Here is a 26,212-nt window from a genome sequence, read left to right on the forward strand (position 1 = left end):
AGCTAGACACAAAAGGATAGTTACTGTATGATTCTAGTTTTATGACCAGCATAAAGTATAATCAGAGGCTTATAATACAGAATATAAAGGACTTAGAGATACATAGAAGCTAGAGATGGGTGAACTGTTAGCTAATGAGGTTGAACGCCAATGTAAGGGAATAGATAGGAGTGAAGGTGGTTCTCTAGTGGGTCTATAAGTAATATTACCATATTGAAGATGAACAATATTGAAAGGGGTGGTATAGACCTACATGTCCCACTGATTAACACTAGAAGTATGAATTAGTTCTTGCAAGAATTACTTCAAAGATATGATTCTTGTACAAAGAGTGTTTAAGTCTAAGGTTCAGGGGGAAAACTGCTATTGCATGCTATGAGCTATGTTCAAAAGGAAACCATCAGCACTGCTGCAGCAACAGCAGAGGTAAATAATGGGGGCAGGGACAAGAGTTAAGAGGAGGTTTAGATTTCCTATATGGCGAGGATGTGTTTATTGGTTTTCTTTCTCCTGGGAACAATGAAATAATCTAAAATTGAGAGTATTGATGGGCTGTTGGTTTTGGCCCTTCTACACGATACCTGATGAATGTAGGTGGCTGAAGGATGCACTGATGGAGAAATAGATTGGCGTACAATGATGCGTACTTATGAACAAAGATTGTGCTGCTACAAAAAGGAACAGAGTTGTGAGGCATGCAATGACGTGAATGCACATGTGGGGCATTTGGTGAGACAAAATAAGCCAGAAACAAAAGAACAAGAATGGTGCGGTCACCTTTAGAAAATGCTTGTAAGAAAACAGGGGCCTAGATTGTAAGCTTTTAGAGCAGACACATTAAGTCTGGAGTGGTGATTGTTATTTCTGGATTTTGAGAGGCTGTTATATATATATAACCTGATATTTAGAAATAAAAACGATGCTGAACAGGTTGGGGTTAAAGCAATTCAGAACATAGGGTTAAGGAAGACAGTGTCTGTATTTTAGAACCACACATACTCTTTGAAACCAATGGAAGAAAGGTTTATTTGGTCTGGAACTGAAATTTTCTGTAGTGCATACTCTAATTCAAACTATCTGTATAGCTCATTTGAACATTTGAAAACAGGGAGTCTAGAGGAAGAAAGAGGTCCTTTAATCCTGTATAGATTATTGTAATGCATGGATACATCCTAGAGTATATTAAGCAGATAATAAAAAAGTATTGGCAAAGTCCCCTGAGGGATTGGAGAAATGCTATGGAAGTATTAAACCTTACCATCAGGGACTCCCCAGATACTGTGTCAAACTTTAGGGATACCCAAATCAATAGGCCATGCTCTCGATCATGAGGCTTACTCTTGCAAAGCTTATATAGGTAGTGGAGAAGCTCAGACTACCTATAGGCATGCCTAAGAGTTACTTCTGGAGGACCTCTTTTGTTGCTCAGATGTGGCCTCAGTCTCTCTAAGCCCAGTTCTGCAAGAGAAACATTGCCCCCCACCCCACGTGGGAGATGACTTCCGGGGATGAATCCAGACATGGCACTGTGGGATCAGCAGTTCCATCTTGACCAAAAGGTGAAAAGAAGTGTAACTAATAAAGTATCAGTGGCAGAGAGAGTTCAAATAGAGTCGAGAGGCTACTCTGGAGGTTACTCTTACGCAAGCTTCAGTTAGTCCTTGTTACCTATCGTAACCTACCAATCCCCAACCAGGACCATTCCAGCCAATCCTAAAGAATACCTAGGGCAATATATAAGATTCCACAAGGGTTCCATGCACTAGAATAGCTTTCTGGAAACCTACAACCTCCAGATGGGTCCCTGGTCCAAATAAGTCCTGAAACCTAGCTTAGCCTCTCCAGAACATCAGATAGTTTCATATCCCTATCCCATATTAGTGACAGACCCTTCCAATATGAAAAATTTAGAATTGCCATAGCCCGAACACCCCTAAAGAGAGGGATGGAAAGATCAAAGGTGATAGTGGAGTTATACAGAAAAATAGGATTTAACAAATGAATATGAATGCTGAATCATTAGATTGATCTCTCTTTTAGTCGCCAGTATTTTAGAGCAGCTAGAAGTAAAAACCTAAAATTATGAAATTGTAAATCATGCCAAACTCTGAAATGTGTTCTCAACTAATTGTGGTGCTGTGCTTTGAAATTTATAGTTTTTTTGTGTGTGTATATTATTTTTTCACACACACAAAAAAGGAAAAAAGTCGATTGTAATGATTGAAAAAAATATTTAAGCCTGCTAGCCTCCTACACTCTGGAGCAGCTAGAAGGAAAATATGAGAGGATTGTATGGTAGCCCATGACAAACTCTGGGATCTGTCCTGTAACTACTTGTTGAAGAGTGCTTTGAAAACTATTGCTTTTTTATTTCTTTGCTTTGTATATACGTTATACTATATTAAAAAATGTAAAAAAAAAAATAGTAGCCATTCTAATGGATGTAAAGCGGTATTTCATTGTGGTTTTGGTTTGCATTTCCTTGATGGCTAATGATGTTGAACATCTTTTCATGTGCTTTCTGGCCATCTTCTTTGGAGAGATGCCTGTTTAAGTCTTTTGCCTATTATTTAATTGATTATTCATCTTTTTGATATTAAGCTGAAGGATTTCTTTTTGTATTCTAGATATTAATCCTTTATCAGGTATGTGGTTTTCAAATGTCTTCTCCCATTGTGTAGATTGCTGTTTTACTTTCATGACAAAGACCTTTCAGTAGCAAAGTTATTAATTTTGATGAGGTCTCATTTATCTATTTTTCCTTTCATTGTTTGTGCTTCAGGTGTAAAATCTAAGCAACTCTTGCCTAGGACAAGGTGCTAAAGATGCTTCTCTATATTTTCTTTTATGAATTTGATAGTTTTATCTCTTATATTAAGGGCTTTGATCCATTTTGATTTAGATTTTGTATATGGTATAAAGTAAGGCTCCTCCTTCTGTTTTCTGCAAGTGGTGATCCAGATTTCCCAGGAACATTATTGAAGTGAATGTTCTTTCCTGATCGAGTAGTCTTTGCTACCATGTCAAAAATTAATTGGCTATATGAAAAAGTTATCAGACTTCATCTAGAGATAGGAATGAAGCTGATCTGGACAGGACTAAGGTAAAACAGATTACTGGGTCAAGGATGATATGACCCATATTTTCAGACTTCAACCTCTGTGCAAGATCAAAGGGATAGATGTTTGTTTGGTGGAAAATTTATATTTTGGGTAGCACATTATCTAATTTAATTTGTATAGTCAGTTTACTTGAACACCATAAGAACATGGAATCTTAAATAGAGTGTGAGATCTTGTTGGTTTGTACAGATTAGTGTGATGCCCCAATTTATCCCAGAGTAATTTGGGGAAGAAATAAAAAGGTATTTGCAAAGTCCCCTTAAAGGACTCGGGATAAAGGAGGAAATATTCAACTTCACCATCTGAGGAATTCCTGATATTCTCACAAGCAGTGTGGACAACAAATTCAATAGGCTCAGTCTTTGGGCTTGCCCTGATGAAGCTTATTCCTGCTAAGGAGAAGCTAAGTCTACTGATAATTATGCCTAAGAGTCACCCCCAGAGAACTTCTTTCCTCAGTATATTTAGAAGGTGAATTCACTGCCCTACCCCCTATTGGGCCCTAGCTCCCAAGGGTATAAGTCACCCTCACAATGTGGAATCTGACTCCTGGGGATGAACTGGGACCCAGCATCATGGGAATGAGAAAGATTTCTTGACCAAAAGGGGTAAGAGAGAAATGAGACAAAATAAAATCTCACAGGCTGAGACATTTCAAACAGAGTCGGGAGGTTATCCTGGAGATTATTCTTCCATATTTTATAGATATTCTTTTCTAGTTTATGGTGTATTGGAATGGCTAGAGGGGAGTACCTGAAGCTGTTGAACTCTGTTCCAGTATCTTTAATTCTTGAAGAAGACTGTTTAACTATATAGCTTTTGCAATGTAACTGTGATTGTGAAAATCTTGTATCTGATGTCCGTTTTATCCAGGGTATGGACAGATGAGTAAACAAAAGATGATTAAAAAAATAAATAATAGGGCGAGATGAAGGGTGAAAATTGGGTAGAATGAAATACTGTGGGTCATTGAGAGGGAGAGGTCAGGGGTATGGAATGCATGAGTTCTTTCTTCTTCTTCTTTTTATTTCTTTCTCTGTAGTGATGCAAATGTTCTAAAAATGATCATGGTGAAGAATACACAACTATGTGATGATATTGTGAGCCACTGATTGTATAATATGGTTGGACTATATGTGTGTGGATATTTCTCAATTAAAATATTTTTTAATATTTAATATTAAATATAAATTTAAAAATTTAATATTTATATTTAATATAATAAAAAATTAGTTGGCTGTAAATACGAGAGTTGACTTGTGAGCTCTCAAATCAATTCCGCTGGGCTATATGTCTATCATTGTGCCAGTACCATGCTGTTTTCTTTTTAAATACAATTTTATTGAATTATATTCCCATACCTTATAGTCAACCAAAATACACAATCATTGGTTCATAGTGTTATCATATAGTTGTTAATTCATCATCACTATTTATTTTTGAACATTTTCATTACTCCAAAAACAATACAAAAAAAAAGTAAAAGTAAAAAGATCACCTGTTAAGTTAACTGCCAGAATGCAATATACCAGACATGAAAACAGCTCTTATTTTTAAAATTTATTTTTATTTTTTATTTTTGCGGGATAGATACCAGGAATCGAACCCAGGTCTCCAGCATGACAGGTGAGAGCTCTGCCTGCTGAGCCACCATGGCCTGCCTATGAGAAAACAGCTTTTAAAACAGAGAATTGATTAAGTTTCAAGTTTACAGCTCTAATGCCATGAAAATGTGCAAATTAAGGCAAGGCTATAAAAATGTCCAAACTAAGGCACTCAGGGAAAGATACCTTGGTTCAAGAAAGCCAATGATGTTCTGTGTTTTTCTCTCCACTGGAAGGTACATGGTGACATGTGCTAGCTTCCTCTCCAGGCTTCTTCAATGACTTCCCCAGGGGCATTTTCTTTCTTCATCTCCAACAGTCTTAAGTTACATACTTATATATAAATTATATTTAAGTTATATACAAGTTATACATACAAGTTATATATACAAGTTATATATGTATATGCTTATACAATCATTTTCAAGAATCAAGGCTACTGGTTTCAGCCATGTCCCTCTAGGTACTTCAGTACACCAAAAACTGAAAAGGTGTATCTATATAATGCATAAGAATAATCCCTAAAATGACTTCTCAACTCTAATGAAATCTCTTAACCACTGAAAAAAAAAATATTGTTTCATTTCTCTTTCTCATATTTGGTTAAGAAGTCTTACTCAATCCCCTGATGCTGGGTCTTTGCTTATCCTATGTTCTGTCCTATGTTGCCAGGGAGATTTACACCCTGGGAGGGACACAGGGAGGGAAAGTGAGTTCTCCTGCTGATTTGGCTTAGAGAGAGAGACCACATCTGAGCAATAAAAGAGGTGACTCTTAGGCATAATTTTAATAGGCTTAGCCTATCCTTTGCAGGAATAAGTTTTATAGGGGTGAAACCCAAGATTAAGGGCCCAGCCTATTGATTTGGTTGTCCCACTAATTCTTTCTTTTTTTTTTTTTTTTCATGTTTATTACTGTTTTATTGAAAGAAAGGAATCAGAACAATATAAGAACAAAAAGAATAAGAAGAAGCAGAATCAGAAGTAGAATTATAAGAAAAATAAAGACAGGAAAGGAAGTATAAGGAGGAAAGGCAAATGGAAGTGGAAGGTGGAGAGTGCAAAGAGGTGAAGGAAGATAGGTAGCCTGATCTCTTTGACATGGGCCTGCAGACACATGCTGGAAGTGCCTTTTTTATGTTTCATTTTTTATTTACTGATTTTTATTTGCTTATTTTAAAAATTTATTTTATTTATTTAATGTACCAACATGCAAACACGAACATTCTTACAATATGATCATTCCATTCTACATATATAATCAATAATTTACAATATCATCACATAGTCGTATATTCATCCCTGTGATCATTTCTTAGAACATTTGCATCAATTCAGAAAAAGAAATAAAAAGAAGACAGAAAAATATCCATACATACCATACCCCTTACCCTTCCCTTTCATTGATCACTAGCATTTCAATCTTCTAAATTTATTTTGACATTTGTTCCCCTATTATTTATTTATTTTTAATCCACATGTTTTACTCATCTGTCCATAAGGTAGATAAAAGAAGCATCAGACACAAGGTTTTCACAATCACACAGTCACATTGCAAAAGCTATGTCATTATACAATCATCTTCAAGAACCATGGCTACTGGAACACAGCTCTACATTTTCAGGCAGTTCCCTCCAGCCTCTCCATTACATCTTGACTAACAAGGTGATATCTATTTAATGCCTAAGAATAACCTCCAGGATAGCCTCTCGACTCTGTTTGGAATCTCTCAGCCATTGACACTGGATTTTGTCTCATTTCTCTCTTCCCCCTTTCAGTAGAGAAGGTTTTCTCAATCCCTTGGTGCTGAATCCCAGCTCATTCTAGGATTTCTGTCCCATATTGCCAGGAAGGTCCACACCCCTGGGAGTCATGTCCCATGTAGAGAGTGGGAGGGCAGTGAGTTTGCTTGTCATTTTGGCTAAGAGAGAGGGGCCACATCTGAGCAACAAAAGAGGTTCTCTTGGGGGTGACTCTTAGGTCTAATTTTAAGTAGCCTTAGCCTATCCTTTGTGGTGTTAAATTTCATATGAACAAACCCCAAGATTGGGGGCTCAGGATATTGCTTTGGTTGTCCCCACTACTTGAGAGAATGTCAAGAATTCTCCACTTGAGGAAGTTGAATTTCCCCCCTTTCTCACCATTCCCCTAAGAGGAGTTTGCAAATACTTTTTTTTCTTCTTTTTTTTATTAATTAAAAAAAAATTAACACAACATTTAGAAATCATTCCATCCTACATATGCAATCAGTAATTCTTAATTGCAAATACTTTTTTATTCACTGTTCAAATCACTCTGGGATTTATTGAGGCATCACTCTAGACAAACCTACAAAATCTCATGCCCTACTCAAGGTTCCATGTACTTATGGTGTTCAGTTATGCTGTCCACATAGGTTATATTAGGAAATGCACTAGTCAAAATACAAATTTTGTACTGAATAAACATGTTTTGCTTTAGTCTCACACTAAGTTAAAGTTTTAAAATATGAATTACCATCTATTTTTAACACCCTGCATTATTGAGATTCCTTTGTTTTTCCTCATGAAAAAACATTTTTAAATTTGTACATTTAGTCACTATCATTATACACTCTAGGCATTCCTAGATTGCACCATCTCAATCTTTATCATTTATCTTTCCTTCTGATTTCATTTTTGCCCCCAGGCCCCTTCCCTCTATCATTCTCACATTCAGCTTCATTCAATGTTCTAACATTATTGTATTACAGTTAGGTAGTATTGTGCTGTCCATTTCTGAGTTTTCACAATCAGTCCCTTTGCATATTCTGTATCCCTTCAGCTCCAATTACCCAATATCTACCCTGTTACTATCTCCTGATGACCTCTGTTCTTATCTGAAATTATCCAAGTTCATTCATTAATGTTAGTTCATATGAGTGAGACCATACAGTATTTGTCCTTTTGTTTCTGGCTAATCTCACTCAGCATAATGTCCTTAAGGTCCATCCATGTTGTTACATACTTCACAACTTTATTCTGTCTTACAGCGACATAATATTCCATCGTAAGTATATATCACAGCCTGTTTAGCCACTCCTCTGTTGATGGGCATTTGGGCTGTTTCCATCTCTTAGCAATTGTAAATAATGCTGCTAGAAACATTAGTGTGCAAATGTCCATTTGTGTCCTTGCCCTCATGTCCTCAGAGTAGATACCTGGCAATGGTATTGCCAGGTCATGTGGCAAATCTATACTTAATTTCCTGAGGAGCCACCAAACTGTCTTCCACAGTGGTTGTACCATTTGCCATTCCCACCAACAGTGATAAATGTGACTCTTTCTCCACATCCTCTCCAGCACTTGTCATTTTCTGTTTTGTTGATAATGGCCATTCAGGTGAGTGTGAGATGATATTTCATTGTGGTTTTGATGTGCATTTCCCTAATAGCCAGGAAAGTTGAGCGTCTTTTCATGCACCTTTTGGCCATTTGTATTTCCTCTTCTGAAAGTGTCTGTTCAAGTCTTTTGCCCATTTTGTTACTGGGTTGTCTGTGTTTTTGTTGTTGAGTTGAACAATCTCTTTATATATTCTGGATACTAGACCTTTATCTGATAGATCATTTCCAAATATTGTCTCCCATTGTGTAGGCTGTCTTTTTACTTTGTTGATGAAGTTCTTTGATGAATGAAAGTGTTTAATTTTGAGGAATTCCCATTTCTTTCTTTCTTTCTTCAATGCTTATGTTTTGGGTGTGAGGTCTAGGAAGATTTATGATATTTGCCTACATTTTCTTCTGACAGTTTATGGTCTTAGATCTAATGTTTAGGTCTTTGATCCATTTTGAGTTAATTTTTGTATAGGGTGTGAGATTTGGATCCTCTTTCATTCTTTTGCATATGGATATCCAGTTCTCTAGGCACCTCTTATAGAAGAGAATTTTCTGTCCCAGGTGAGTTGGTTTGACTGCCTTATCAAAGATCAATTGTCCATAGATGATAGGGTCTATATCTGAACACTCTATTTGATTCCATTGGTCAGTATGGTATTGGTCAGCCAATACCATGCTGTTTTGAACACTTTAGCTTCATAATATGCCTTAAAGTCAGGTAGCGTGAGACCTCCAACTTCATTTTTCTTTCTCAGGATACTTTGAGCTATTTGGGGCACCCTGCCCTTCCAGATAAATTTGCTTATTGGTTTTTCTACTTCTGAAAAGTAAGTTTTTGGGATTTTAAATGGTATTGCATTGAATCTGTAAATCAATTTAGGTAGAATTGACACCTTAACTATACTTAGTCTTCCAATCCATGAACACAATATGCCCTTCCATTTATTTAGGTTTTCTATGATTTCTTTTAACAATTTCTTATAGTTTTCTCTGTATAGGTCTTTTGTTTCTTTTGTTAAATTTATTCCTAAATATTTTATTCTTTTGGTTGCAATTGTAAATGGAATTTTTTTCATGATTTCCCCCTCAGATTGTTCATTACTAGTGTATAGGAACACTACAGGTTTTTGAATGTTGATCTTGTAACCTGCCACTTTGCTGTACTCACTTACTAGTTCTTGTAGTTTTGCTGTGGATTTTTTTTTTTTTTTTGGTTTTCAACATATGCTATCATATCATCTTCAAACAGTGAGAGTTTTACTTCTTCCTTTCCAATTTTGGTGCCTTGTATTTCTTTTTCTTGTCTAATTGCTCTGACTAGAACTTCCAATGCAATGTTGAATAGCAGTGGTGATGGTGGACATTCTTGTCTTGTTCCTGATCTTAGGGGGAAAGTTTTCAGTTTTTCCTCATTGAGGATGATGTTAGCTGTGGCTTTTTCATATATTCTCTTTATCATGTTGAGGAAGTTCACTTTATTCCTATCCTTTGAAGTGTTTTCAACAAGAGAAGATGTTGAATTTTGTCAAACACCTTTTCTGCATCAATGGAGATGATCGTGTGGTTTTTCTTCTTTGATTTGTTGATATGGTATATTACATTAATTGATTTTCTTATGTTGAACCATCCTTGCATACCTGGGATAAATCCTACTTGGGCATGGTGTATAATTCTTTTAATGTGCTGTTGGATTCGATTTGTAAGAAGTCTGTTGAGGATTTTTGCATCTATATTCATAAGAGAGACTGGTCTGTAGTTTTCTTTTTTTGTAATATCTTTGACTTTGGTATCAGGGTGATGTCTCTTTTAACTGTTTTACCTTTGAAGTCTAATTTGTGGGATATTAGTATAGCTACTCCTGCTCTTTTCTGGTTGTTATTTGCATGAAATATCTTTTTCCAACATTTCGTTTTCAACCTATGTTTATCCTCGGGTCTAAGATGCATTTCTTGTAGACAGCATATAGATGGGTCCTGTTTTTTAATCCATTCTGCCAGTCTATGTTTTGATTGGGGAGTTTAATTCATTAACACTTAGTGTTATTACTGTATGGGTAGTATTTTCTTCTACCATTTTGGTTTTTGGATTTTATATGTCATATCTAGTTTTTCTTCTTTTTACCTTTACTAATAGTCTTCATTTCTACACTCTTCTCCACACCTCCCTCTCTTGTCTTTTCATATCTGCCTCTAGGGCTCTTTTTAGTATTTCTTGCAGAGCCAGTCTCTTGGTCACAAATTCTCTCAGTGATTTTTTTTGGTCTGAAAGTGTTTTAATTTCTCTTTCATTTTTGAAGGACAATTTTGCTGGATACAGAAATCTTGGTTGGCAGTTTTTGTCTTCTAGTAATTTAAATATATTATCCCACTGTCCTCTTGCCTTCATGGTTTCTGCTGAGAAATCTACGCATAGTCTTATTGGGTTTCCCTCGTATGTGATGGATTGCTTTTCTCTTGCTTCTTTCAAGATTCTTTCTCTTTGACATCTGACATTCTGATTAGTGTCTTAGAGTATGTATATTTGGATCTATTCTGTTTGAGGTATGCTGCACTTCTTGGATCTGTAATTTTAAGTCTTTCATAAGAGTTGGGAAATTTTCAGTGATAATTTCCTCCATTAGTTTTTCTCTTCCTTTTCCCATCTCTTCTCCTTCTGGGACACCCACAACACGTATATTCATGTGCTTCATGTTGTCATTCAGTTCCCTGAGTCCCTGCCCATATTTTTCCATTCTTTTCCCTATATTTTCTTTTGCTTGCCGGATTTCAGATGTCCCATCCTCCAGTTCACTAATCCTATCTTCTGCCTCTTGATATCTGACATTATAGGTTTACTTTTTTTTTTCATCTCTTCTACTGTGCTTTTCATTCCCATAAGTTCTGTGATTTGTTTTTTCAGACTTTTACTTTCTTCTTTTTGTTCATTCCTTACCTTCTTTATATTCTCCCTCAATTCACTGATTTGATTTTTGGTGAGGTTTTCCATGTCTGTTCAAACATTCTGAATTAATTTTTTTACTCCTGTATCTCATTTGAATTGTTGGTTTGTTCCTTTGACTGGACCATTTCTTCAATTTTACTAGTATGATTTATTATTTTTTGCTGGCATCCAGGCATTTAATTACCTTAATTAGTTTATTCTGGAGATTGTTTTCCCTTTTTTTACCTAGAATTTTCTTACTGGATGACTTAGTTGTCTATCTGTTCTTTAACATTCAGTTCAGCTTTTTTTTCTGGAACTGTAGCTTAGGTTTTGTTTAGAATTTTTAAAAAGAAAAATTGATCAGAATTTTTCAGTTCTTCTTTTCTTGTTTCTTGCCCTGCTTGTATGTTGCCTTTTATTCCCCACTTAGAAGTGTCTACTTAGGTATTGTAGACCCCAGCCAGATTTTCCCAGACCAAACTGGCCTCCTGTCAGGAAGAAAGAGTCACCTGCATCAGTTTTCCTTGAGGGTGAGACCCAGCAGGTTGAAAGACTTTCCTATGAAGTCTCTGGACTCTGTGTTTTTCCTATCCTGCTCAGTATGTGTTGCTTTTCTGCCTGCGGGTGCCACCAGCATTAGGTGATGCGGTACCTTTAACTTCAGCAGACTCTCCCTGCTGGGGGTATGGTGGAGACAGAGGAGAGGTTGTACTCTGGCTTTAATTGCTTCACTTTTGAGACCCTGGGGTCTGAACTCCTTGAGGGAGGGATTCCACCTGAGCTGGGCCTCACCCCTCTCTGGGGAAGCCGCAGGCTCCAGACAAACACTCAAAGAAGCTTAATTCTGCCTATGCCTGGGGCATGGAGCCCCCGAGAAATCTTGCAGCTGTATCCAAAGAGCAATCAAGCTATAGAAGCACAGACACCAAAATGAAAGAGAAAAATCCTTTTCAGAGCAGGACCCTCATTCCTCGGGTTTGCCAATTAAGAGCTTTACTTGGTATATTTCTTTGTGTATCTCCAGGTCCTAGGTGCCCCCTCCTTTCTTTGAAGTCCCAGACCTTTTTAAATCCAAAAACAAAAACCTCTGTTCTTTTTTTTTTTCTTTTCCCGTCAGCCCTGCCCACTCTGCGCTGGGGCAACAACTGGCGACCTCTGTTTTTACTTGAGGTTCAGCTGAGCTGGGGGCCAATTTTTAGTAGTCAGAATTTAATAATTAATTCTGCAGTTGGAGCTTGGTTGTGCTTAGCCCCTGCTGCTGGTAAACTCTCATTCCTTTCCCCTCTGGGAAGTAGCCTGTGGGAGAGGGGCACCGGCTGCCATGGCTTGGGGTACTTACAGTTCTGGGTGGGCTTGCTGCTGGTTCAGCTGGTTCATAATGGGATATGCTGTGTGTCTGGTCACTGACGTGGCCCCAGCAGTCTGTACTATTCCTGGCTATTTATTAGGAGCTCTGGAGGATGAACTAAATCCCATGACTCACTAAGCCGCCATCTTGGCCCTCCCAGATTTAATTTATTTTCTCACAGAAGCATCTTCTGGTTTTGTTGATTTTCTCTGTTGTTTTCATATTTTAAATTTCATTTATTTCTGCTTTAATCTTCATTATTCTTTCCTTTTGCTTGCTTTGGAGTTAGTTTGATGTTTTTTCTATACTTCTTCCAAATGAATAGTTAATTCCTCAATTTTTGCTTTTTCTTCTTTTTAAAAATTTGCAAATACTCCCCCCCTTCCCCTCTTTCCCTTTCTCCCATCCTGTCATTGACCTCATCTGCTTTCTGTCCCTGTGAACTTGCTATTTCTAATCACTCTTACAAGTAACATCACTCAGTTTTTCCCCTTTTGTGTCCTGCTTATTTCACTGAGCATAATGTTTCAAGGTCCTTCCATGTTGCAGATTGTCTCATAATTTCATTCTTTCTTAAGGTTAAATAGTATTCCAATGTGTATATGGGCCACATTTTGTTCATCCATTCATTTGTAGACAGATACTTGGGCTGTTTCTAGTTTTTGGTTATTGTGAATAATGCTGCTATATAAACACTGCTGTACAAGTATCTATTTGCAACCCCCTTTTTTCACTCTCTTTGGTTATATATCTTGATGTGGAATTTCCCAGTTACATGGTAATTCTATATTTAACTTTTTGAGGAACCACCATATTGCTTTCTACAGTGTCTGCACCATTTTACATTCTTGCCAACAATGCACTGGAGTTACAATTTCTCCACATCCTCCCTAACACTTGTTTTTTTCCATTTTTTTATAATAACTCTCCTAACACTTCTTATTTTCAATTTTTTAAATAATAACTTTCCTTGTATGTGTGACATAGTATCTCATTATAGTTTGGATTTACACTTCCCTAACGGCTAATAATTTGAACAACTTTTCATGTGTTTTTTGGCCACTTGTCTATCTTCTTTGGAGAAAATGTCCATCCAAGTTCCCTGCCCATTTTATAACTGGGTTATTTGTCTTTTTGTTGTTTCATTTACAAGTTCTTTATATATTCTGGACATTAAGCTCTTATCTAATACATGGTTTTAAACTGTTTTCTCCCATCCTGTAGGTTGTCTTTTCACTTTCTTGATAATTTTGATCAATGCACATAAGTTTCAAATTTTGGTGAAATCAAATTTATCTATTGTTTCTTTTGTGGCTTGTGCTTTTGGTGTCATATCTAAGGACCCATTGTCAAATCCAGGTCATGCAGAATTGCTTCTATGTTATCTTCTAAGAGTTGTATAAGTTTAGCTCTTATATTTTCATCCTTGATCCATTTTGAGTATGTTTTTGCATATATTTTAGGTAGGAGTCAAATTTCATTCTTTGGCCTGTGACTATCCAGTTTTCCCACCACTTGTTTGACAAGACTATTTTATCCCCACTGCATGTGCTTAGCACACTTGTCAAAAATCAAATTGCCTTAGATGTGTGGGTCTATTACTGGACTTAAAATTCTGTTCCACTGGCCTATTTGTCTTTGTGCCTTTACAACACTGTTTTGATTATTGCCACTTTGTATTACAATTTGAAGTCAGGAAGTATGAGTCTTCCAATGCTGTTCTTCTTTTTCAAAATTGCTTTTTGACTATTCAGAGCTCCTTGCAGTTCCACAAAAATTTGAAGCTCAGGTCTTCCATTTCTGCCACGTAGAGGACCCAGCTTCAATTCCCAGCTCATACCCTTCCTGTTAGATGAGACGACAGCAGCAGCACTGTCTCCAGGATTCGGCCTTTTTCTTCTTTTTTAATACTGGCATTTAAGGCAATAAATTTCCCTCTGAGCACTGCCTTTGCTGCATCCCATAAATTTTGATATTGTATCTTTTCATTTTCATTTTCCTTGAGATATTTACTGATTCCTCTTATAATTTCTTCCTTGACCCATTTATTGTTTAAGAGTGTGTTGTTTAACCTCCATATATTTGTCAGTTTCCTGGCCTTCTGCCTGTTATTGATTTCCAACTTCATTCCATTATGATTTGAGAAAGTGTTTTGTATAATTTCAATCTCTTTAAATTTATTGAGACTTGCTTTGTGACCCAGCATGTGGTCTATCCTTCAGAATGACCTATGAGCACTTGAGAATATTGTATATCCTGCTGTTTTGATGTGCTGTGTTCTATAATGGCTGTTAAATATGTTTTATCATACTATTTAGGTTCTGTTTCCTTATTGATCCTCTATTTAGATGTTCTATCTATTGAAAATAATGGTGTGTTGAAGTCTCCCACTATTATTGTAGAGACATCTATTATTCCCTTCAGTTTTGCCAGTGTTTGCCTCATGTACTTTGGGGCATCTTGATTAGGTGTGTAGTTATTCATGATTGTTATTTCATCTTGATGAATTACCCCTTTTATTAATATATAATGTCCTTCTTTGTCTCATAAAATTTTTGCATCTAAAGTCCATTTTGTCTAATATTATTATCGCTACTCCAGCTTTTGTTGTTGTTGTTCTTGTATACACATGCATGGAATATCTTTTTACATCCTTTCACTTTCAACCTATTTGTGTCTTTGGGTCTAAGATGAATCTTTTGTAAACCACATAAAGGTGGAGATATCTAATCTGCCAATCTCTGTCTTTTGATTGGAGAATTTAATCCATTAACATACAGTGCTATTGCTGTAAAGGCAGTAGTTAGTTCGATCATTTTTTCCTTTGGTTTTTTTGGTCAGATTTTTTTCTCTCTTTTTATCCTTTTAGTTATCCTTACTGATAATCTTCATTTCTTTGCCCTCCTCTCAGCCTCTCTCTCCTGTCTTTTCTTTTCAGCTTCAGAACTCCCTTAGTATTTCTTGTAGGTCAGCTTTCTTTTTTTTTTCTATATACATATTAATATTTATTAAAAATTCTGGCTATTATATACAGTTTGCTTCTTTCATTTAGCAATCCTTGATATTTTTCTATTTCAGTACCTCAGTCCTTTCAAATGCTATAGAACATTACAGTGTAGAAATATTGGTTAGATATTTATTGATCAACATAAGGCAGGTTCCAATCTACTATTAAAAAAAAACTTCAACAAATAGTCTTGGCCCTTTCTTTAGTTCAGGATTAATTTCTAGAAATGTAAGTTCTCAGTTACAGGGATATGAACATTTTAGAATTTTAATTGATACTGCTAATATATACTTTTAAAATGGTTGTGCCAATTTGTAATGCAAAAAATGCAGAAAATGTTATTTTCTTGGATATCATAATAATCTAAAACTTTGCTAACATGTATAAAAATATTCTGTTCATTTTTTAATGTTGTGATGCTTATTTTCTAATAAACTAACTTTGGTTTTAGCAATATCCATTCTCAATCCATTACTTCTTTGAGTTAATTTTACCCATTCTGCTTGTTATTAGATTGGTTTTTTTGTAAAGAACAGCCTATTCCTTTTTATCATGTAGCAACTCTTTTAATCTTACTGATGATGAGAAACAGCATTTTTAAAGGTCTCAAATCTTTTCTCCTCTTATAACCCTCAACAAGTTAGTCACCTACCTACTTCTTCCTACCTCTTCCTTTCCTACTATATATTGGAGCTCTCAATTCACTAATTTCCTATCTGAGTGGACACATTTTTTTTTTCAGAAGGATGATATAGCCAGAATAATTTCCAGTCCCTATTTTGATCCAATTTTATTTAAAAATTTGAGTTGTAGTTCTTCAGTTTGTAATCCCTTCCTGCCCTTTGGACTGATTTGTCTAGCTCCTATCTCTGTGGGTCCTGGTTTCAATTCATGCTACCAGGGACTCTCCAACTTTGGACTCTCTTGATAGACATGCTACCCTAGGCAGGGATGGAGGACTAATCCTGATCCCTGAGGGATAGACATTAAAGCAGTTATAGCAGCAAATATTCATCAGCAGTATCTGATACAGTCTAGTTAAGATAAATGGAGGTTTAAAACACCATGCTTAGAAGCAGTTATCCATAATTTAAAATTAACAAAAGTCTCTCTTTCTAATGTAAAAGTATGTAATTTTGGGGAGGAGGAAAGAAAACAAATTAAATTAAGTCAGAAAACATTTTTACATTAATCATTCTTTTCATATACTTCAAATATGTATTTAATGCCTTTCTCCTCCTGGACATCAGAGAGAAAACCTGGGTGTTCTGGGAGAAGTTTTTATTTCTCTACATCAATTTCTAGGAAGAATGCATCACTCTCACATTCCTGCATCATCCTTCTCACAGTCTAAGGTGGCCTGGCTGGTTCATGGCTTCCTCATAAACAGAACTACCTCCCACTATCAAACCACATCTACTTTATTTGCTAATTTTTGTTGCTCAATAAGTGTTAAGGTATAATCCAAATGTTCAGCAAGAAAATGTGTTTCTTGTGGGGGTTCCTTGAGTTCTCTTCTGAGAACTAAATTCTGTCCTTTAACAGCCAGTTCTTTTCAAGTATGGAGAACTAGGTCTTTCTACCCATAATCACCAAATTCTGTTTACCTTCTACTGAAGAGGTTGTGGTCATTCTTTGGAAATACTTGAATTCATTCCTGAATGGGGTCCAGGGCAGGTATCCATTCTTGCTGATGCAGTTCTGGGACACAGTGACAATGCAGTTTAGTGGATCAACCATGATGACGGCAGCAGCAAATACCATTGAGCTCATTTGCCTTACCTAAATTCTCTTCTTAATGAATTCTTTCAGGTTTTTAAAAAATTTGTGAATACTTTAAACATGTTTTTGAAGGACAGCTTCACTGGACAAAGAATTCTTTACTGGCAATATTTCTCTTTTGGTATCCTAAATATATTGCACCACTACCTTCTTGCCTCTGTGATTTTTGATGAGAAATCAGCAACTATCTTATTTGGCCTCCCTTGCATGTGGTGAATTACTTTTCTGTTGCTGCTTTCAGAATTCTGTTTTTCTCTTTGCTATTTGGCAATCTAATTAGTATGTGTCTTGGAGTGGGTCTATTCAGATTAAGTCTGTTTGGGGTACATTGGGCTTCTTGGATTTGTATATTTATGTCTTTTATAAAGGCTGGACATTTTTCAGCCATTATTTCCTCAAATATTCTTCCTGACTCTTTCCCTTCTCTTCTGTTTCTGTGACACCCTGGATGGCTATGTTTGTGCACTTTGTGTTGTCGATCATTTCCCTGAAACCCTGCTCAAATTTTTCCATTCTTTTTTCCATCTTTTTGTCTGTTCAGATTCAGATGCCTTGTCTTCTAGGTTACTGATCCTTTCTTCTGCCTCAAAATCTGCTGTTGTGTGTCTCAAGTGTTTTTTAAATTTATTTATAATGCATTTCATTTCCATAAGATCTTTCCTACTATATATTGGAGCTCTCAATTCACTAATTTCCTATCTGAGTGAATGTAATTTTTTTTTCAGAAGGATGATATAGCCAGAAAAATTTGCTGTCCCTATTTTGATCCAATTTTATCTAAAAACATGAGTTGTAGTTCTTCTGTTTGTATTCCCTTCCTGCCCTTTGGACTGATTTGTCTAGCTCCTATTTCTATGGATCCTGGTTTTAATTCATGTTACCAGGGACTCTCCAACTTTGGACATGTGTTAGTATATATTCTGTCAAAATCTCCTTTATGCTCATCCAGTGACTTCTTAATATTCTTTCTCTCATTAGCCATATCACTGAACTTGTTTAGGAAATTTGTTTGACTATCTTTGATTAGTTGTTCCAAATTTTGTTTCCTCCAACTTTTTAATTTGTTCCTTTGACTGGGCCATATCTTCCTGTGTTTTAGCATGCCTTGTGATTTTTTGCAGATATCTGGTCATCTGATTGTCTTGATGGGTGTTTTCTGAAGGTCAGTTTTTCTCTCTTAGTCTAGGATTTTGTTGTTGATTGTATTTTCTACTTTTTTTTTGCATGAATAGGCACTGTGAATCGAACCCGCGTCTCCAGCATGGCAAGCAAGAACTCTGCCAGTGAGCCACTGTTGCCCCCCCACCCGTTGATTATATTTTAAGGCATTTCTTTGACAGATGGATTGTCAGTATTTCCCAGCCCAAACAGGGCCATGTACCCATGTAGGGTACAGATCTAATGGGCCCTGGGAGAGGATCTGGAGACACTCCAACCCTGCTCCGTTTTCCTGCCCAGCCAATGGAGCTCTTTGGCATGAAAGAGCTTTATGAATGCAGGCTGTTATGGCTTTTTCCCAGATCCTCCTTGAGGCAGTTGAATCATTGGCATCCAGTGGCATTTGACTTGGAGGGGCTGAAACTATGGGATCCTATGTTCTGTTTTTGCTGGACAATATCTGTCTCAATGTGAGGTTGTGCCCCCTCTGTACTTGGGGCGGGGAACTAACACAGCCATTCCAATCTGCAGCTGCTCCTCTGCCATTGCTTATCTTAAGGGTGGGGAATGGGTGCCAGGAGCCTTGGATGGAATTACTCATGTCTCTGATCAGTTTCTCAGTCTCTTCCTCCTGCACTTCCCTGGCCATTGTACTGATCTCCCCTGTCCCTAGATCCTCAAACAGTTGATTCAGACAGTTTTGCCTGTTTATACACTGTATTTGGGTGAGAAGTAAGTTCTGCCATTCCCTCCCTAATTCTCCATTTTGGAAGCTTCTCTGGGGCTCTTTTGTATTCAGCATTCTTCAGTAGCTTGTGTTCTGCCCTGGGTCCCTGTGAACTTGGGCCTGTATCTAGATATATGTGGGTTTCTAACTAACTACTGAGAGTAGCTTTATAGTCTGTGTCCCCAGTGTGAGATTGGAGGGATCTAGGCCACTGCCTTTCTGCACGTCCCACTGTGTGGTACCAGCAAGGGGGAGAGAAGTGGACCAACTGTTCTGGCACGGAAGTTTCCTACCTGATATGTATTTTCTTTTTCTTTGATTCAGCATTTGTGGAGTCCTTCAGTCTCTACCTTCTTCCAGAGTTCTAAGCAAATAAGGTGTCTCCTTTTATTCACTGAATCTCTGGGGAGATTGTTCCAGGGGATGTCTTACATTGCTATATTGATGACATCGCCCCCAACCTATTATTTTGAAGCAAAGCTGACATAGCATATAATTTCATCCAAAAATATTTTATTTAGTATGTATCTCTAAAAGATAAGAACTCCTTTTTTTTTAGAAAAATGTTTTAATTGTACTAACATATATATGACTCAAAAGTTCTCATTTTAATTACTTTAATGTTTACAATTCAGAGGTATTAATTACATTAACCAACATCCATTATCCCCAAATTTTCAACATCTGAAATAGAAACTCAGTGCCTATTAAGAAATAAGTCCTTCTTCCCCTCCCTTTTGAATCTTGGTAGTCTTTTATCTACTATCTTTTTATGGAATTTGCTAATTCTAAGTGTTTCATATAAAAGAGCTCATACAATTTTGTCTTTTTGTGTCTGGTTTATTTCACTCAACCTGATGTCTTCAAGGTTCATCCATGTTGTAGAATGTACCAGAATTTCATTCCTTTTTATGACTAAGTAATATTCCACTGTATGTAAATATACCACATCTTGTTTATTCATTCATCCATTGATGGAGAGTTGGGTTGCTTCCAGCTTTTGGCTTTTGTGAATAATGCTGCTATAAACATTGATGTACAAATATTTGCTTGAGTCCCTGCTTCAATTCTAAGTATACACCTAGACATGGGATTGCTGGGTTGTACTGTAGTTCTATTTTCAACTTTCTGAGGAATAACAAAACTGACTTCCACAGTACTTACACCACTTTTCATTCCCACCAACAATGTATGGAGTTTCCTATTTTTCTGCATTTTCATCAACACTTTTTATATTCTGTTTCTCTAATAGCCATCAGAGTGAGCATGAAGAGGTATCTCCGTGTGTGTGTGTGTGTGTGTGTGTGTGTGTGTGTGTGTGTGTGTGTGTGTGTGTGTTTACCAGTTTGGAATGCAATGTATTTTTAAACACAGTGAAAGACACCTGGCAGGTAACTGGACACGTTAACTGAGCTTGAGATTTACCTGTTCACATCAACATTCACTACCTTTCCACCCAGACAACTCTGGCCAATTGTGTTTACCTGTAGTGTGTATACATTAATAGAAAGAAGAGACCTGGGGAAGAATGAGATTTAAAGAAGCTAAAAACAAGAACCAGCTGTCAAAGGGCAGTGTAGCTTGATCTAGAGAAACTCCAATTCTTCCCAAGTATGTGGACTTCCTGAAAGATCAGCTGTGAGCAACTCACCAAGCAGCTGTGGCATTAACAAGAACTTTGTTAGTAATCCTACAGGCACTTGGAAGCTCCAAAGGAGGAATATGAAGCTCCATACTATTTCCCAAAGAAGGTTACCCAAGAAGTGCCAACTGAAGTGCCAGAAGATGACTGGCAATTAAGACAGAAAAGTTGATGGCAAAGCTTCTTGGCTTAAATGTCTTTGATGTAGGGCGTGGGGTTGGGCAGATGGGGGATGACAGGGAGGAAGGGATGTGGGAGAGAAGTTAAAAGCACCACTGTGTGCCTTCAGAACAGCACATTCACTGTCAGTGTACTGTTTCCACCCATTTTCATTACATGCTGTGTTTCTGGATAATTCTACCAGACAAGAGAGACTGCACCTGGGTGTCAGCATTAAAGCAGGTCCATGCCAGCGAAACTTTCAGTCATGTTTTCTAGAACTGGAGGGGGTTCCTCAGGTGGGGCGACTTGGCTCCATCTAGTAGATAGAGACTCTTGCCTCTTAGGAAATTGCCATGGGTTTGAAATGCAATGTATTTACTTTCAGATCCTCCACCTGGAGCATAGGACAGGCTCCCACCCCCTGTGTTTAGCAGCATCAGCATACATTTGATCTCCTACAAACTATTGTTAGGCAACACTTTCAGGTTAGTTTGAGTCACTGAAGACTTGCAAGTTAGAAAAGCCATTGCAAGGTACTCTTGTCATTAATGAGAGGTTGCATGCATGCATACACACAAGCCTCAATTTAAATTGTGCCAGAAAATGAATAAAGTTTATGCAAAAAGAAGGAAACCTGTGTTATTGGGTATTACAAATGAATACCAAAGTGATCCCTTGGCTTTCAGTTGTTTTACTAGTCCCCAGGATTCAGTAGTTCACATTGGTTTCTCTGTCCTTCTGCTGAGAGCTCTTCTGTCTGTCTTTCCAGAAGGCCAAGTCAAGGACCACATAGATCATCTGCACCCAGTAGACACTGAGGCTGCTTAAGTATGACAAAAGTAAGGATGCTCACTACAACAAAATATCTTTCAGGTTTTCTTGCAAGATTGTGTCCTTCACAGCATGAAACACCAAGCAAATGTTCACTGAGTCGATGGTGGTGGTGAAGTCATGAAAGAGTGGCTTACTGTGGTTTTGCCTTTTTCTGTCAAAACACTGGACTAGGTACTACTGCATGTCCTCCAGCCTGTGGAGATTGCCCTTGAAATCTGGGAAGTGCTTCTTGATGCTGACCATCTTCACCTTCTCCACAAGGAAGACTATCTTCTTGAGGAACAGAATTATGGACACTGTGAAGAAGGACTTGTTGTTGGCTATGATTCCAAAGATGTTCATCGACTCCACTAGTCCATTGGTGTGCCTGTCCTCCATGAGGACCTGGTCATACTCACTGTATGACACCAGGAACAGGATGGACGTGATTCCATTAAAACACTGGAACCATTTCTGCTGCAGAGATCGCCTACTATTCACACTCATTGTGGTTTTGATTTGCATTTTTGAAATGGCTAATGATGTTGAACATCTTTTTTGTGTTTATTGGCCTTTTGTAATTTGTATATCCTTGTTGGAAAAATGTCTATTCAAGCCCCTTTGTCTATTTTTAAATTGTCTTTTTTTTTTCATTGAGTTGTAGCAGTGCTTTATATATTCTCATTATTAACCCTTATATTTCTGTTAGCAAATCTTTTCTCCAACTCTGTGATTGACTTTTCACTTTCTTGGTAATATCCTTTGACATGTAAAAGTTTTTTTTTTTATTTTGATGAAATCCATTTAATCTGTTTTCTCCTTTTTGCTCATGTTTTGGTGCCATATTAAAAAAAAAAACACTACCAAATCCACGGTTATGAAGGTTCTCCTATGTTTTCTACTAGGAGTTTAATGATTTTAGTTCTTATGCTTGGGTTCTTGATCTGTTTATTTTTATATATGGTGTATGGCAGAGGTCCAATTTTATTCTTTTTCAGGTGGATATACAGTTTTCTCAGCACCATTTTCTGAAGTGTTTGTCCTTTCCCTAATGAATGTATATGGCACCCTTGTCAAAAATCAGTTTGCTGGGGGGTGCAAGGGTAGTTCAGTGGTAGAATTCTTGCCTGCTATGTGGGAGACTCAAGTTCGATTCCTGGTCCATGCACTTCCCCCAAAAAACAAACGAATAAACAAACAAATAAAAATTCAACAAACAGTTCTGTAATAACAGGATACTCACATGGAAAACTAATGAAATGTGACCCCTACCATACAACATACAAAAAAAAATCAGTTGGCTGAACATAGGGTAAAGGATGATATCGTCCATATTTTAAAATTTCAACTGTGTGAGACCAAAGAGAGAGATGTTTCTTTAGTGCAAAATTTGTATTTTACATAGTACATTTCCTAATTTAATTTGTATGGTCAATTTAGATGAACACCATAAGTATGTGGAATCTTAAGTAGAGCATAAGACATTGTTGGTTTGTGCAGGTTAGTATGATGATATATCCCCAGAGTAATTTGGGCAGTGATTAAAGAAGTATTTACAAGGTGCCCTTGGGGTACTGGGGAGAAAGTAGGAAAAATTCAGCTTCCACATTTGGAGAATTTCTAATAGTCTTGCAAGCAGTGGAGGCAACCAAATCGATAGGCCAAGCCCTCCATCTTGGGGGTTGCCCCTATGAAACTTATTCCTGCAAAGGACAGGCTAAGCCTACTTAAAATTAGGCCTAAGAGTCACCCCCAAGAACCTCTTTTGTTGCTCAGATGTGGCCTCTCTTTAAGCCATCATGGCAAGTGAATGCACTGCCTTCCCTTGTTACATGAGACATGACTCTCAGGAGTATAAATCTCCCTGGCAATGTGGGACAGAAATCTTGGGATCAGCTGAGATCCAGCATTGAGGGATTGAGAAAGCCTTCTTAACCAAAAGGGAGAAGAAAGAAATGAGACAAAGTTTCAGTGACTGAGAGATTTCAAACAGAGTTGAGAGGTTATCCTGGAGGTTATTCTTATGCATTATATAGATATCCCTTCTTAGTTTGTGGGGTATTGGGATGGCTGGAAGGAAGTACCTGAAACTGTTGAGCTGTGTTCCAGTAGCCTTGATTCTTGTAGACAATTGTATAAAGATATAACTTCTACAGTGCGACTGTGGGATTGTGAAAACCTTGTGTCTGTTGCTCCTTTTATCTAGAGCATGGATGGATGAGTAGAAAAAATGTGAATAAAAATTAAATAAATAATAGGGGGGATGTTCTAGTTTGCTAGCTGCTGGAATGCAATATACCCGAAATGGAATGGCTCTTAAAAAAGGGAAGAAAGGGGAATTTAATAAATTGCAAGTTTACAGTTTTTAGGTGGCGGAACTGTCCAAAAGCAAAAGAATAAATCTTTGCATTTATTTTATTCCATATTCTTTTCCATATTCGATTCCACTTGCCTTTTCCAAATATGTGGTTTTGGTGAGGCTGACTTTCTTTACCATAGGATGAGCTCCTCATAGTACCTCATTTTCCTACTCAGGGTGTTTGATCAGGGATCAGGCAATTTAGTGGAGCCAGAGATTTTTCCCCAGAATTTTTCTAACCAGAAAGGCATGAGCTCCCTTTCCTAAATGCTCATACAGGGATAATGCTGGATTACTAGTGGCAGCCACATAATATCTGGAAACAATAACTTTGTGTTCTTTGTGCCCTACTTCCTTATAAGTGACTTTTCCCTCTGTTACTTCAAGACATTCTCATTGCCTTGAGAAATAGCATCATTATGATGGGAATGAAAAGAGCAAGATATAACCAAATCTCAGTGTTTTTTTTTGTTCTTACTTCCCCCAAACAGGGGGAAGAAAGGACCTGAGGGATTCTGGGCATGGAATTTGTATCATACCAATTTAATTGGCAAGACTCTTGAGGAAGGATGAAATGACCTCATCTGTATCCTTAGGAAGACTAGAGGAAAGTATCTGATTTGGGGGGCATGGGGCATTACTTAAGGAGATAAAAGTTAGGAAGTGAGGATTCCTGACCTGGGCAGACTATGTGAAGAGGAGTTAAATCAGTTTTTCTGATGGTTTTCTTGAGGATGCCAGTCAGAGCCAAAGTGATGCTTGGGAATCATCTTCCAAGGAAACACCACATGCCACCTGTGGTTTGTATATCAGATGGTCACTGTTCTAATTTGCTAGTTGCCAGAATGCAACACACCAGAGATGGATTGGCTTTTAATAAAAGGGGATTTCATCAGTTCTTCAGAGGAAAGCCAGCTAACTTTCAACTGAGGTTCTTTCTTACACGAAAAGGCATAGGGTGATCTCTGCTGGCCTTCTCTCCAGGCCTCTGGGTTCCAACAACTTTCCCCAGGGTGATACCTTTCTGCATCTCCAAAGGCCTGGGCTGAGCTGAGGGTGCTGAGATGAGGTATGCTGAGCTGCTTGGGCTGTGCTACATTGACCTCTCTCATTTAAGCTTCCAGCCAATTAAATCAAACATCATTTATTGCAGCAGGCACGCCTCCTAGCTGACTGTAGATGTAATGAGCAACAGATGAGGTTCACATGCCATTGGCTTATGTCCACAGCAATAGAACTAGGCAACTTCACCTAGCCAAACTGACACCTGAATCTAACTACCACATGTCCACCCCTTGGCAACTTGGCAACTACACACATCACCTTAAACAATATTAAAGTGCAAAAAATTCTCTTTCAGCTGTGGACCTATGAATCTCATAACAAGTTATCTGGTGCCAATACGCAAAGGAGGACATTCATAGGATACAGGTTTTCATTTCCATAGGGAGAAATTGGAAGGAACACAGGACTCACAAGACCCAAACAGTTCTGAAAACCTGCAGGGCAAAGACCATTGGATTTCAAAGTCTGAAAGTCATTTATTCTTCAGCTTTAGAAAGTGGCAGTCCCACCCTTTCCAAGTGCCTATGCAGTGGCCTGCCTCTTTCTGTATCAACCTCGGGGGACACTGAGGAGACCACCTTTTTCTCAGCTCCACTCTCTCCAGGCATTGGGACCACACCTGGGCTCTCTGCCATTTCCGGGGCACATGCTCAACCCCTCCATGTGGTGGCAGCCAGGCTTTCCCCAGTGCCCAAGGAGCATGCTGTACCTTTCCAAGGCCTGAGGTGGCACAACTCTTCCACTGCAACGAGGTGGAAGACTCATCCTCTCCATGTATATTGGTGGATCCACTCTCCTTGCCCAGGTTTCTTGGTTTCAGACCCGAACTTCCATGGTTCTCCCTCTACAAACTCCAATTTGTCCCTTTTGTGTTCCCCTTTTTCTAGTTTGGCAGTGATTCTGTTTACACGAGCAGTCTCTTCAAGCACTCCAGGACTTCTCCATCATTCTCTTCATAGTTCCTCCAAAATCTTCCCCTTATCCATCCAAGAAACTAGTCCAACACATCTGGTGTTTGCAAACTGCAGCAGCACCCCACTTCTCTGGCACAAAATCTGTTCTAGTTTGCTAGCTGCCAGAATGCAACACACCAGAGATTGATTGGTTTTTAATAAAAGGGGAGTTATTTCATTAGTTCTTCAGAGGAGAG

The 26,212-nt window shown here is 37.8% G+C and overlaps 1 protein-coding gene, 1 long non-coding RNA gene and 1 pseudogene across 4 annotated transcripts in view; 1 reads left to right on the plus strand and 2 right to left on the minus strand.

Annotated features, from left to right (window-relative positions):
• AEBP2 (AE binding protein 2) overlaps window positions 1-26,212 on the plus strand; it is a 189,398-nt gene that overhangs the window by 160,159 nt on the left and 3,027 nt on the right. Inside the window, exons 9-10 of one of the 3 annotated variants that reach the window (XM_077170237.1) lie at window positions 4,713-4,748; window positions 21,699-22,350. The exons of 1 other annotated variant lie outside the window; for it this stretch is intronic. In XM_077170237.1, the coding sequence (XP_077026352.1) occupies window positions 4,713-4,748; window positions 21,699-21,732 (70 nt within the window). In that variant the 3' untranslated portion in view covers window positions 21,733-22,350. Of the gene's footprint in view, window positions 1-4,712; window positions 4,749-21,698; window positions 22,351-26,212 lie in introns of those variants that run through there. One more of the 3 variants, XM_077170240.1, reaches the window with a different exon arrangement.
• Window positions 1-26,212, minus strand: part of LOC143691571 (uncharacterized) — a 173,951-nt gene that overhangs the window by 118,504 nt on the left and 29,235 nt on the right. The gene's annotated exons all lie outside the window — the stretch shown is intronic.
• Window positions 16,543-17,094, minus strand: LOC143689827 (dihydrofolate reductase pseudogene; annotated as a pseudogene).

This window comes from Tamandua tetradactyla, chromosome 7 (assembly GCF_023851605.1).
Source record: "Tamandua tetradactyla isolate mTamTet1 chromosome 7, mTamTet1.pri, whole genome shotgun sequence".
In the NCBI taxonomy this organism is placed as follows: Eukaryota; Metazoa; Chordata; class Mammalia; order Pilosa; family Myrmecophagidae; genus Tamandua; species Tamandua tetradactyla.